A 14,715-nucleotide genomic window follows, 5' to 3' on the forward strand; every position below is an offset into this window, starting at 1 on the left:
TCAGGGGGGTGGGACTCTTGGGGTTTGTATAACTGGGAAAAGAATCCGGAAGTTCAGTTTTGGAATTTCACTCATCGTGTGCCAGTTTCCTCATGCTAGTAAAGAACTCTGAAAGACAATGGCTTCTGAGGTTTTTTTATGCAGAAGAGGTTTTTCTGGAACCTTGACTCTATCAAATCCTGTTCCTGTCAAGAGTGGCGTTCCTCAAGGCAGCGTTCTTGGACCAACTCTCTTTAAACTATACATAAATGATCTTTGTGACCATATCTCAAGTAACTGTGTTCTCTTTGCTGACGATGTCAAACTGTTTAACACCACCGACAATACATCTACCATTCAAAAAGACCTTGATCATCTAACCGCTTGGTCCAAAATTTGGCAACTACAAATTTCAACTAGCAAATGTTCAGTCTTACATGTTGGAAAAAAGAACCCAATCAATAAGTACATGCTTGATGGACATTGCCTTACAGATGACCCCCACCCTGTCAAAGACCTTGGAGTTTTCATATCTAATTATCTAAGTGCCAAAGCCCACTGCAACTACATAGCAAAAAAGGCTCTAAGAGTTGTTAATCTAATCTTACGTAGCTTCTTTTCCAAAAATACCCACTACTGACCAGAGCATATAAAACATTTGCTAGGCCAATTCTTGATTACAGCTCGCCTGTCTGGAATCCATACCACATTTCTGACATCAATACAGTTGAGCGTGTCCAGAGGTATTTTACGAGAAGAGTTCTCCACTCCTCCATAACCAACAAAATACCTTATCCCACCAGACTGGAAATCCTAGGCTTAGAAAACTTGGAACTCCGTCGACTTCAACAGGACCTGGGTTTAGCTCATAGAATCATCAATTGTAATGTACTTCCTATTAAAGACTACTTCAGTTTCAACTGCAATAATACAAGATTTAAACTTAATGTCAACCACTCCAATTTGGATTGCAGAAAATACGACTTCTGTAACAGAATCATCAGTGTTTGGAATACTTTACCTGACTCTGTGGTCTCTTCCCATAACCCCAAAAGCTTTAACCAAAACCTATCCACTGTTGACCTCACCCCATTCCTAAGAGGACTATAAGGGGCGTGCATAAGAGCACAAACGTGCCTACCATTCCTGTCCTATTGTTTCTTTTCCTATATATGCCTATACTTCCTTGTTTCTCCTCATATATATGTTTATATATTATATAATCCTTTATGTGATGCTTGTGTATATTGTTATGACAAAATTAATTAAATAAATAAAATGCAATATAATTTGGGACTTGGATCTCTGAATTAATTTGTACCTCCAAATTAAGCTACCCTGCAAGACACCTACTATAGAGGATCCCAACAACTCAGGTGAAATTGATAACAATTGACGGAAAGGCCTGGGACTTTCCACAGAAATCATAGCTATTGTTTTATATCTCTTTTTAGCACCCTAACATTTCATGACACAATATGCACAAATATAAAGCATACTGAGGCTGCCACTCCTTCTTTTAATTCCTTATACATTGCTAAATTGTTGGTAGTCTCCTCCTAAACTATATTTCAACTTCCTTGCTTTGGAGTGAGGTTGGGTTTACTCAAGTTTATGCCCACTGTGCTAACCATGGATTTCCCCTGCCTGGATTATCAGCATTGCTCGATCGGCAGTTAGAAGCCATGATCAGAAGAGTCTTTGCCCAGCTTTGAATGTTCACCAATTGTGAATATTCAATTCCTTATCCTTTAAAATCAAGTAACAAAATATAGTCAAAATAATATAGTTGATGAATGGGCAAAGGAATTCTCCATGAGATCTGGTGGTGAAATGTATCTGGTGAAAAGAGTGTGATTGTGGCAAAAAGTGGATATATTTGAAAAAATCCAGATATATGATAATCTCACTAAAATCATACATATTTCCCAATTCCAGTAATGGGAGCACGACTATAAGGACATTATTTTGTTTAAATTAAAGGGGTTGCTCCTTACCGATTTGTGTATAACTTGGTTAGCTATTGTGCAAAACAGAATGTTACATCAAATGGGTATTTAAAGGCAAAGGTAAAAGTTCCCCCGCACATGCGTGCTAGTCGTTTCCAGCAGCAGTAAAATCCAGTCAGATCTATCCAGCTCGCGTGAGCCGGTAGGGCCAGTGGCGGGAGGCTCTGCCCACTGGCTGGGACATCATTACGTTCCATTTTTGACCCTCTATGCATGCATAGAAGGCTCTGTGAATGTGCAGAAGATGCGCGCGTGAGCATGGCAAGCACACTCACATTTCCAATCCAGTAGCGAAGGTAAGTGCATTTTACCCCTGGCTCTAGGGGTCGTGCTCATCTCCGTTTTTAAGCTGAAGAGCCAGTGCTATCCGAAGACATCTCTGTGATCGTGTGGCTGGCATGACTCGATGCCGAAGGATCACGGAGCGCTGTTACCTTCCCACCAAAGTGGTCCCTATTTTTCTACTTGCATTTTTTACGTGCTTTCAAACTGCAAGGTTGGCTGAAGCTTGGAAAAGTAAAGGGATCTCACCCTGTTACACAGCGGTAGGGATTTGAACCACTGAATTGCCGACCTTCTGATTGAAAAGCTCAGCATCTTAGCCACTGAGTCACCATGTCCCTGAAATGGGTACTTAGTCTGGTCTGTTTCTGCTTATGTTTTTAATAAGTTATGGCCGCTTTCTAACAATAGAAATAAAACAGGCTCAAGATAAGATTTATAATTAAATGCTCTGAAGGGATATTATTTTAAAGAAGTTTCATGGAAGGCATTTTTGAGTTTAACTACAGTGCTGAAGAAGAAATCCAATTTTAAACATACAATAGTACACATTCCAAGAATTAAAACCTGAAAAGAATGCAGTAACAAGGGTAGTGCAACTGCATATGCTTCAAAGCTCAGGTAACCTGTTTGCTGGAAGATATCTAATTAGCTCCACAGATATACTTAACCTTTTTTAGAAATAGCCAGTAGCTACATGAAGGCATATGAAATAGAAACATTATGTAATTAAAATTAGCAAGGAAAAATATATTGAGAAATGTATGACAAGAAAAATTGTAGAATTGGAAAAGCAAATATTCTAAAAAAAGAAAAGGTAGTGTTAAGATACATAATTATGATTGGTAAAATTTGTAAGTGATTCCTTACTAGGCCACAGGTTGGATACTTTTTCAGTCTGGTGAATAGATTTAGAAGTTTTGTGCACGCTTTCACAAAATAGTAGCATATGAGAGCCATAATCAGTTCTAAAGAACAAACTGTCAACATTCTACATCTATCATACTCCCATGGAATACATTCTGCACTACTTGTTTCCTTTGATTCTTTTTCTGAAGCAACTAGGGCATCTTCAAAATACTGTGGTTTGGTTTGGTTTTTTCTGCTAAGAAAGCTTACAGGTCAAATAATGGCTAGAAGAGGGGTAATTACTAAGATAGAGTGTTAGGGTAAGGATTTTTTTTCCTGCCTTTTCTATACCATTATAGAAGCATCTAAAATATATGCATATGAATTTTCAGATTAGTGAAAGCAATTAGTTGGGTTAAGCAATGAAATGTCAGGAGGTCTTTGATTTATTGCTGAAGCCAGGTGGTTATTTTTTAAAAATGGGACAGATATTAGTGACATAACATCTGTGTGCAACTTAAAATCTCATCATTTGCTGAGCTTGTTTGAATGATATGCACCTACTTCCATAATTCCAAGCTAGTATTCATCAATTCCACTCTAGATAAGTTATTATTAGATACCAGACTGTAGGGGCATGATTTGCAGTTGGGATGAGATGTGGAATGGCCATGTATATTAATATAAAATAAAACACTTATCAACAAGATCTAAAATAGTATCTCCAAACTGAGGGAGAAATAGTTCCATAACAATGAACTTGGCAGTACATCATATGCCACTTGAGTACCATAAGCCAGACAGATGGTGCTGTATTAAAAAAAACACCAAAAACACTTCCATAAACTCTTTCATAGTACTTCAACTCTGCTATTCACAAACTCAAGTACAATGCAGCTGCTGAAAGGTAGAAAATAAATCTACTAAAAACAAATGAAAAGCTGCCACATTGGCTAAAATTATTTAAAGTTAAATTGAATTAACTTACATATCAAGTTGGAGATTTGATCTCATGTTCATAAAGCATTTGCAACATTCATATTTTGCTAATCAATAACAATCAGTTCAAGAGAAATCAGAGACATAGTCATAGAAAAGTTAAGGCAATGCAAATTTACGATTACAGTATAGCTAACGTATAAAGAGGTACATTTTGGGCAGATGCAACATTTCCTTCTACTTTTACCAATGATACTTTTACATCTCTTATATGACATCCATAATGATTGTCTGGCACGAAACGCAGATAGAAACATTTTTGCTCAAGGCTAATCGTCAGCAAGCCCAAACATAACTTTTGCGAGCATAGTTCACATGCAGTGCAGTTTTACGGTGGTCGTCCACGGATATGCACTCTGCAGACGTTAACAAATATTCTTTCCATTCGCTGCAGAAAGATTCTTCTCCGTTCGTTCGCCGACGTCTCAGGGAAATGAGGCGAAATCATAACTAAGCACGCAAAACTTCCACCTCTGCAACCGCCACCTTCCTTCTAACTCTCCCGTGCTCTTACGTTGCAACCCGATGAAACTCCCCCTCCCCCGGCTTTTGGCTCCAAAGAAGAAAAGGGCCAGAGAGGGTCTCGCGCGCCAGCCAATGCGCGCGCCGTCCCTAAGATGTGCCTGATTGGCGCCCAAGGCGGCGCGCGCCGAATTCGTGCGCGAGAAGGAGCGGCGGAGCGTCTGGATTTCCCCACCCTCCTTGTTTTCATTGTGCCGCCTTCTCGTGCTTTGTACGCGCGACAGCTGAGCTGGGAAAGGGGGAGCGCGCGCACGGGGGTTCCCTGGCGAGCTGGAGGTTCCGGGAACCTTGGACGCCTGAGCGGGCTCGAGTCGCCGTCGCCCCTTCCTCCTCGTCCTCGGAAGAGAGGGTACGATGGCGACGGCGGCTGGCCCGGCAGTGGTGGTAGAGGTGAGCGTGAGCAGCACCGGGAGTAGCAGCAGCGACACTTCCAGCACGGGCGAGGAGGAGAGGATGAGGCGCCTCTTCCAGACGTGCGACGGGGATGGCGACGGTTTTATCAGCAGGTGAGGGAAGAGAAGGAAGGGCAGAGGCAACATTTGGGCAGATGCAACGATTGGTTTCGTAGCGAACAGCCGTTAACGCAGGTCGTATAAAGAGATGCAAAGTGCTCCGTGAGTCCCCCGTAAAGTGCGGGTCAACTTCTTCGCAAGTTTCTGAGTTGAGTTTCTGAGTCGGGTATTTTGCCCCGCGCTGAATGGTGGACTAGGGGAGGTGCCGTCAGTTCTGCCAAGGACGCCGCCGAATGGGCCCAGAGCACCTTCTGACTACTTAAGTGACTGGCACGTTGGCATTTTCCCCAGCGAGTAGAAATCGCTCTCAGAACAAGCCCTTCTTCCTTCGAGCCATTTTGCCTCTCCCAGTTTCTTGCCCGTGTTTCTTAAAAAAAGTTCCGCGTAAGATTTGCATTCCGACTGCGGTGTCAGGAAAACGTGATCTTTGCCCCCTTTTTTTAAGTTTAAAAGTGTAAGCTGTGATTGGAATTATTTGTTGGGATGGTAAAAATGCCCCACTGGTTACTTTAAAGTATCTCCTGTCGTTGTTACTCCGGTTGAGCTACTTCAGATTTAAGCTGAGCTGTTTTATTTGTTCAGAAGTTGAAGGAGGAGATGAAAAGGAAACGGGTTTCCGTTATCACCGTTTTTCCCATTAGATATCCTTATCTTAGCTTTGTACTAAGTACTGCAATCTATTTATTTTTATTTATTTATTAAATTTTTATGCCAGTCACCTCCCCTATAAGGTGACTGTGGGTACTGTAGCTTAGGTTATAAAACAAGTAGAAAAATAATATATTAAAAGATTGAAACTACACAATTTAAGATTTTAAAACTAATTTGGGTATGATTTGGGGAAGGTATTCTCGCAAGCCCCTAGCATATCTAGATGGATTTAATACAGTATTAATTAAATGAAGCAATACATTATATGCCATCCTTCAATGATTAAATTTAGAATCTAAAATTAATTGACTATTCTTTATAGTGAGGTGAAATATACAGTAATAAAAGCTCCTTTAAGCACAACAAAAATAATGTGAGAAGCCAAGAAATGTTCATACTGTCCTACAATAATTAAAGAACTAAAAAGTATAAATAAAAACACAAGGAAGCACAAAATCGAGAACATCTTATAATATAGGGGAAGATTTAAAGGAGCATTGTAAACTTAGCATAAGAATCTAACCTCATCATGTTTCATATTTGGCCAATATATCTTTCTGATTTGAATTCATAGGTACTGTGAATTTTTTAAAAGTTTTCAAATTGTTAATTGGTTTTGAAAACCGTATGACTGAAGAAATAAAAAGGCACAAGAGTGTTCAGGCAAGACAGTAAGTTGTTATTTGTGATAAATTTTTAAGTACAGTAGTAAATTACTTAGGGAATTCTGTCGGTGTGTAGAGGGACATACACTGTTAATTATAAAGGGTTAAAAGCACTACCTGTAGAAAGCAATTTGAACATACTCGATTGTTAGTCAGCAGAAATGCAAAGTAAATGGAAACTAAATAGCTACAATAGAATCCTTTGGTGTTTGCTTTTTGGTAGTTCTTGTAGAACAGGGGTCTCCAACCTTGGTCCCTTTAAGACTTGTGGACTTCAACTTCAGCTGGCTTCAGCTGGCTGAGGAACTCTGGGAGTTGAAGTCCACAAGTCTTAAAGGGACCAAGGTTGGAGACCCCTGTTGTAGAATACTTATGCACAGGATGAAACTATCCTCCATATTGATGAAATATTGAAATTCTTGATGCTCTTTGGTCTGCTAGTCTCACTTGTTGTGAATAACTGATGTATATAGTGTTTTAAAAATAAAATAGTTGCTTATATTTTTAATTACTGTAATGTTCAAAGTGGTGGAGTAAGATCATTTAAAATGTTTTAGTGTGTTCAATATATAATATTCTGAAAGTGTATTTTTGAAAATATGCACAGATTTATTTAGGGAATATTCCTTTGATTTTTAGGAAGCATCAGCTGATGTTAGACATTAAAATTACATTATAAGGCAAGTTTTTCCCTTCTTGGGTTGATGAACAAATAGCAAGTTTTACTTTTTAAACATTTTGCCCTCACAGACCAAATTGAAATATTTGACACCACTTAAAATAGGGGAAATGTTAGAATCCAACTACCTTGACAAGTATCAGCTCTTTTAAGATCATTATCTCAAATTCCTCTACGTCTAAAATTACAATTCAACAAAGTATTGTTTTATGTTTATTACATATTCATGTTTCATTTTACAAAGGGATAGAAATTGATAGATGTTGTTGGAGATGTGGAATGTCTTGTGGTCATGTGACTGCCCATTGCAGACAATGGGTTTTCTTAATAATGGACAGGCTTGTTTCATGAATACTGTGATTCACTTAATGACCATTACAAAATCAGATATAGTCACACGGTGACCTGCATAATGATTGGCACAACTTAGAATCCTATTTCTGGGATAAATTATAGTTGTAAATCGAGAACTACCGTACCTGTATTTTAGTAGGAAGAAACAAAAAAGAAAAAGGTACACTACCAACAGAAATGAACAAATCCCAGTTTCAGTAGAGTACATAACGGAAAAACCTGTATTTTTCATTCCAAATCAAGTGAAACTCATAATTCTTTTCACAGTGAATTACATGGCTTTAATTCACATTGCTTTGATTCCTGGCCTCATTTTGTTTTTAAATGTTTGGAAAGTGCTTCTATGTGGGGGTGTTCTATTAAAGTACCTTCATGACATTTATTTGATGTGATAATTGAATTTCTGTCATTGAAAAGTAAGAGAGTTGCACTGAATTGATTTGGGTTGTTGCTACTGCTATAAATGATGGTTAGTTTTGTACATAGAACTTTACCATTAAATTACTTGAGCAACTATCTTTAGAACTACTTATAAGAGTTGTAAATTCTGTAACAATATCTAAGTATCCATCTGAAAATACCAATATTGTCTTGTAAATACTTTGTAAGCAGAATAGAATGTATAGCTTGACATGGATTCACAGAGCCAGCCCCCTCACCCCCCTCAACCTTGAGTGCAATCTTCAGAGTCCTTTCAAAAGTTGAAATGAAATTATAAATTTGAATATAATAATATTTGGGAGAAACAAATATATGCTATTTTGATTACTCACTTTAGTATAATTTATGTTAAGTTTGGGCAGTAACGAGGCTGGAGACCAGGGTAGTGACAACAGCTCTTTAATATAGGGTGAACCCAGCAACCAGGCTGGGGAAAAACCTCTCCTTATATACAGTTCAACCGGCGGCTTCAACCAATCAGCAACGTGCTTGTTTCCCGCCGAAATATTTAAAGATACATTACACTCCTTCCCTCCCAGAAAACACTTTACCACTATTTACATGATATTTACATATTATTTTTCAACGTAATCACGCAAATAGGCTGGGCGCCTCCTGACTCTTTCGGACCTGCGCAGTTCATTTCCTGGGAGAGGGTTGAGCTGACCGGAGGGGCTGTTTGCTCCTCTCAGCTCCTCCTCTAGGCCATCCGGCCCTGGATTATTTGCAGAGTCATCCCTGCTGTTTTCTAATGGAACCTGTTGGCGTCGCTGGACCTCCGGGAATTCAGATAAGTCCTGCGATTTTCCCGGGTTTGAGTCAGCTGTGGGTTCAAACATTGTATAGTCAGGGCCTGTTTCGTCTAACTCGGATTGTTCGACTATTCGTTTTCTTACTTGATCTACGTGGCGCCTCCATACTCGGCCGTCCACTAACTCCACCAAGTATGATTTTGGACCTGTTATGTTTAGAATTTTTCCTGCTACCCAGCTCGGGCCTTCACCATAGTTGTGTGCCCACACTCGGTCACCTATTTCCATCCCTCTCGTTTTTTCGAGTCCCCCCTTGTAACCCTCCGGTGTATAGTTTGGATTTAAACGGTCTAGTGGGCACCTGAGCTTTCGGCCCATTAATAATTCTGCTGGGCTTCTGCCAGTTGTGGCACAGGGGGTTCTGTGTTGGACGGCCAGGAATACATCTATTTTTGTTTGCCAGTCGCCTGGCTTGAGTCTGGACAATGCCTCTTTTGCGCTCCGTACGAAACGCTCTGCAAGGCCATTCGTCGCAGGGTGGAAAGGCGCCGAGAGGGCATGCCGGATGCCCTCTTCTGCCAAGTACTCCTCAAACTGGGTTGCCGTGAATTGCGGACCGTTATCGGATACTAACGTGTCGGGTAACCCATGGGTTGCGAATAGGTGCCGTAGGACTGAGATCACGGCCTCGGCTGTCATGGATCTCATGAGAATGATTTCCAGCCATTTGGAGTAGGCATCGACTACTACCAGGAAAGTTTGGCCGTGGAAGGGGCCGGCAAAATCAATGTGGATTCTAGACCAGGGCCCTTGGGGTCTTTCCCATTCCCGAACCGGGGCCGTTGGGGGTAGTGGTCTGGACTCCTGGCAGGCCTGGCATTTCCCTACCCTTTCAGCAATTTCTGAGTCCATTAAGGGCCACCACACATAGCTTCTCGCTAGACCCTTCATCCTTACGATCCCTGGGTGACCCTCGTGGAGGAGATCCAACACCCTTTTCCTCAATTTCTCTGGGATCACCACTCGATCCCCCCATAGCAGGCACCCCCCTTGAGCCGAAAGTTCCCCACGTTTCTTTACAAATTCTTTAAAACGCTCGCCCGGCGCAGCGGGCCACCCTCTTTGTACCCATCCGAGTACAGTTCTCAAAGTAATTTCCCGGTATGACGCCCGAGCCACCTCCTTAGACGTGACTGGGCCAGAGTCCAGAGAGTCAATTAACAGAATGGGCGTCCCCGGAGTGGGGTCTTCGATCACCCCTGGTAGTGGGCATCTGCTTAATGCGTCCGCATGCCCCAACTCTTTTCCTGGCTGATGCTGCAGTTTGTAGGAATAGGCGGCTAAAAAGATAGTCCATCGGGTCAATCGGGGCGAAAGTGCCACAGGCGTTGGGCGGTCGCCGGCCAGTATCCCTAACAGTGGTCTATGGTCTGTAACAATTTCAAAGTCTCTACCAAAAACGTATTCGTGAAACTTTTTTACCCCTGACACTATAGCTAGAGCTTCCTTATCCAACTGGCTATAGTTCCTCTCTGTCGAGGACATCGTTCTGGAGTAGAAGGCTATTGGGGCTTCTGTGCCATTTGGAAGCCTGTGGCTGAGCACAGCCCCCACCCCGTAAGGGGAAGCATCGCAGACTAATACTAATGGCATTGTGCTATGATACTGGATCAGTAAACTATCGCTCGAGAGTAGGTTTTTTACTGCTTCGAAAGCTCTAGCTTCCGACTTTCCCCAAGACCAAACGGTATTCTTTCCCAGTAACTTATGTAGCGGCTCGGCAACGGTTGCCTTATTTTTCAAAAAGACGGCGTAAAAGTTCACTAGACCCAGGAATGCCTGTAGCTCTGTTTTGTTTTTGGGTGCTGGAGCCTTTCTTATTGCCTTGACCTTGCTCTCAGTGGGGTGAATTCCCTCCTTGTCTATTCTGTAGCCCAAGAACTCTACGGATTCTACCCCTATTTGGCATTTGTTCACTTTAACCTTTAGACCGGCTGACCGGAAAATGCCCAGAACTTTTCTCAAACGCTCCCCCAATTCTTCTAAATTTTCGGCTGATACCAATACATCATCGAAATAGGGGACTACCCCCGGGAGCCCTTGCAGAAGTCGCTCCATTAAATTTTGGAATAGACCAGGTGCCACACTCACCCCAAACTGTAACCGGGTACACTTGAAAGCACCTCTGTGGGTCACAATTGTCTGGGCTTCGGCTGTGTTGGCGTCTACAGGCAGTTGTTGATAGGCTTGGGCCAAATCTAATTTGGCGAAAACGTGCCCTTGCCCCAGCGAGTGCAACAAGTGTTGTACCACGGGGACCGGGTAAGCGCTTTTTTGCAAGGCTTTGTTTAACGTTGCCTTGTAGTCAGCACAGATTCTAACTGACCCATCTGATTTCACTGGGGTGACGATTGGCGTCTCCCACTTTGCATGATCGACTGGCACTAGTATCCCCTGACTGATGAGCTTGTCTATCTCCTTGTCAATCTTGGGTTTAAGGGCAAATGGGACCCTCCTTGCTTTTAACCGTATGGGGGCTACCTGGGGGTCTAAATTGAAGGAAATAGGGATCCCCTTGTACTTGCCCAGACAGTCCTTGAACACATCTTCGAATTCGTCCATGAGCGTGTCCTTTAGGTTAAAGTCATTTCGGTAGATGCCAGTCACTCCCATGCCCAGCGCACGGAACCAGTCTAGTCCCAACAAACTTGGCAGGGTCCCTTCGACTATCGTGATGGGCAGGGTCTTCTTGTGTGGTCCGTACTCGACGCGGACGGAGGTGGTCCCTCGAACAGGGATGCGATTCCCTTGGTAGTCGTGAACTCTTAGCCGCTGTGTTTGCAGTTTGCGTTTAGCGATTTTCGGCAATGCTTTCGCAAGAGTGTCCCAGGACATGATTGTGATCGCTGACCCTGTGTCCACTTCTAGTCGGCACGGCACTCCTTCGATTTTCAGTTTCGTGAAGATTTTCTTCTCGACGCGGGTTGCTGCACGGCCTATTATCACGGTCGTTCGATTTGAATTCGCGCCCTTTTTGTTTTGACCAATCGCGGGTCGCCTTGCCGATCCCGCGCTCTGATTGGTTGGTTTGAATTTTCGGCGGGAAGGTTGGGGTGCTCGACAGACTTGAGCCAGGTGCCCCTTCTTCTCGCACCGCCGACATGTAGCGTCCTTGAACTTGCATCGTTGACGCTGGTGTTGCCCTCCGCAACTTCCGCATTCATCCCGGTCTTCTTTGCTCCTTCTCTCGGTGAGGCAAACTCCTTCCTCATCCTCGCCGTCTGATTCGGTCTGGATTTCTTCGTTGTGGACCGGGGTTGATTTCGCGCTCGCCGTTGGCGTGAGTGGCTTTTGTAGGGTTTCCGCCGCTTGGGTGGACATCTCATGAGCTCTGGCTTCGTCCAGAGCGTTTGCCAGCGTTAGATTGCTTTTTGATAGCAGCCGCCTCCGCAAACGAATGTCTCTGACCCCACGGATGAGTTGCTCTAACAGCTCCTCATCCAAGTCTCGGTACCCACAATCCTTGGAGGCTTTCCTCAGGGCGGCCATGTAATCGCTGATGGATTCGCTCTCTTGCTGTCTGCGCTCTCCAAATTCAAAACGCCGTACATATTTGGACGGGGTTGGCGCGAAATGGTTCTTCAATAGATTTTGCAGAGTTTGCCACGATACCGATTGTACCGGCGTTGGCTCTGCCAGGGCTTCCGCGATGTCGATGACCTCGGGACCGCAGTGGCTCAGGAAATATGCCCTTTTTCTGTTGTCTGGAACTCCTTGCAGTTCGTTTGCTTCGAGGAAGCTCTCGAAACAGGTCATGTACGTTCCCCATTTCTCCCTGGATGGGTCAAACGGCGCGGGCGGAGTGTAGCTGGCCATCGCTGCGTTGTCGCCCTGAGCTTTGCTGGGTTCGGTTCTTTCGTGCGTTCAGCTCGTTCCTGGTGCTCTTAACCTCGATATCCCACCTTCGTCGCCAGTGTTAAGTTTGGGCAGTAACGAGGCTGGAGACCAGGGTAGTGACAACAGCTCTTTAATATAGGGTGAACCCAGCAACCGGGCTGGGGAAAAACCTCTCCTTATATACAGTTCAACCGGCGGCTTCAACCAATCAGCAACGTGCTTGTTTCCCGCCGAAATATTTAAAGATACATTACAATTTAAAATGAGTCAGTTGTTTTAATCCTAGCTGCACTCACTGTGAAATGTATCCTGCCCTCCAGCACTCTAAAGAGTTATTTATCACTTCATGGCAGTTTACCAGCCCAGTCTTGAAATATCTTAGAAAACTATTCTGAATAAAGATTATCCTTAGATATAGTCTAAGGCGGCCGAGTCTTCCCGGCCGCCTTGAAAGAGGCGGTGGTGAGACCCCTCCTCAAGAAGCCTTCCCTGGACCCGGCTGTTTTAGGTAATTATCGTCCGGTCTCCAACCTTCGCTTCGCGGCGAAGGTTGTAGAGAGTATGGTGGCATATCAGTTTCCCCTACACCTGGATGAAACTGTCTATCTAGACCCGTTCCAGTCCGGCTTCCGGCCCGGTTACAGCACTGAGACGGCTTTGGTCGCGTTGGTGGATGATCTCTGGAGGGCCAGGGATAGGGGATGTTCCTCTGCCCTGGTCCTGTTAGACCTCTCAGCGGCTTTTGATACCATCGACCATGGTATCCTGCTGCGCCGATTGGGGGGATTGGGAGTGGGAGGCACCGTTTATCGGTGGTTCTCCTCCTATCTCTCCGATCGGTCGCAGACGGTGTTGACGGGGGGGCAGAGGTCGGCTCGCGGCACCTCACTTGTGGGGTGCCGCGGGGTCGATCCTCTCGCCTTTGTTCAACATCTATATGAAGCCGCTGGGTGAGATCATCAGTGGCTTCGTGTGAGGTACCAGCTGTACGCTGATGACACCCAGCTGTACTTTTCCACACCGGGCCACCCCAACGGCTATCAAGTGTTGTCCCGGTGCTTGGAGGCCGACGGGTCTGGATGGGGAGAAACAGGCTCAAGCTCAATCCCTCCAAGACAGAGTGGCTGTGGATGCGGCATCTCGGTACAGTCAGCTGAGTCCTCGGCTGACTGTTGGGGCGAGTCATTGGCCCGATGGAAGGTGCGCAACTTGGGCGTCCTCCTGGATGAACGGCTGTCTTTTGAAGATCATTTGACGGCCCTCTCCAGGAGAGCTTTTTACCAGGTTCGCCTGGTGCGCCAGTTGCGCCCCTTTCTAGACCGGGATGCCCTATGCACGGTCACTCACGCCCTCGTGACGTCTCGCCTGGATTACTGCAATGCTCTCTACATGGGGCTCCCCTTGAAGGGCATCCGGAGGCTGCAGTTAGTTCAGAATGCGGCTGCGCGGGTTATAGAGGGAGCCCCTCGTGGCTCCCGTATGACACCTATCCTGCGCAGACTGCACTGGCTACCTGTGGCCTTCCGGGTGCGCTTCAAGGTGTTAGTAACCACCTTTAAAGCGCTCCATGGCATAGGGCCGGGTTACCTACGGGACCGCCTACTGCTACCGAATACCTCTCACCGACCTGTGCGCTCTCACAGAGAGGGACTCCTCAGGTGCCGTCAGCGAGCCAGTGTCGTCTGGCGACGCCCGGGGGAAGGGCCTTCTCTGTGGGGGCTCCCACCCTCTGGAACGAACTCCCCCCAGGACTCCGTCAACTTCCGGACCTCCGAACCTTCCGTCGCGAGCTTAAGACGCATTTATTCATCTGTGCAGGACTGGCTTAGATTTTTAAATTTAGATTTTAAATTTATAGATTTTTAAATTCACAGGGGTTTAAATTTGGTTTTAAGATTTATATTTATATTTTTAATATTTGGCATTAGAATAAGTTTTTTAATAGTTATTTTAATTGTATATAAATGTTTTATGTGCCTGTGAACCGCCCTGAGTCCTTCGGGAGATAGGGCGGTATACAAATTTGAATAAATAAATAAATAAATAAATAAATAAATAGTCTACCTAAGTGATATATTTGGGACTAATACATCCAGGATAGATTTCTAAGAAAACAGAATGAGG

The 14,715-nt window shown here is 44.3% G+C and overlaps 1 protein-coding gene across 1 annotated transcript in view; it reads left to right on the forward strand.

Annotated features, from left to right (window-relative positions):
- Positions 1–4,822: 4,822 nt before the first annotated feature.
- The window catches only part of MCC (MCC regulator of WNT signaling pathway), a 236,033-nt gene continuing 226,140 nt past the window's right edge, over positions 4,823–14,715 (forward strand). The window contains exon 1 of the mRNA XM_058166079.1: positions 4,823–5,146. Coding sequence (XP_058022062.1) covers positions 4,995–5,146 — 152 coding nt within the window. The 5' untranslated portion in view covers positions 4,823–4,994. The remainder of the gene's footprint in view (positions 5,147–14,715) is intronic.

This window comes from Ahaetulla prasina, chromosome 2 (genome assembly GCF_028640845.1).
Source record: "Ahaetulla prasina isolate Xishuangbanna chromosome 2, ASM2864084v1, whole genome shotgun sequence".
NCBI classification, from domain to species: domain Eukaryota; kingdom Metazoa; phylum Chordata; class Lepidosauria; order Squamata; family Colubridae; genus Ahaetulla; species Ahaetulla prasina.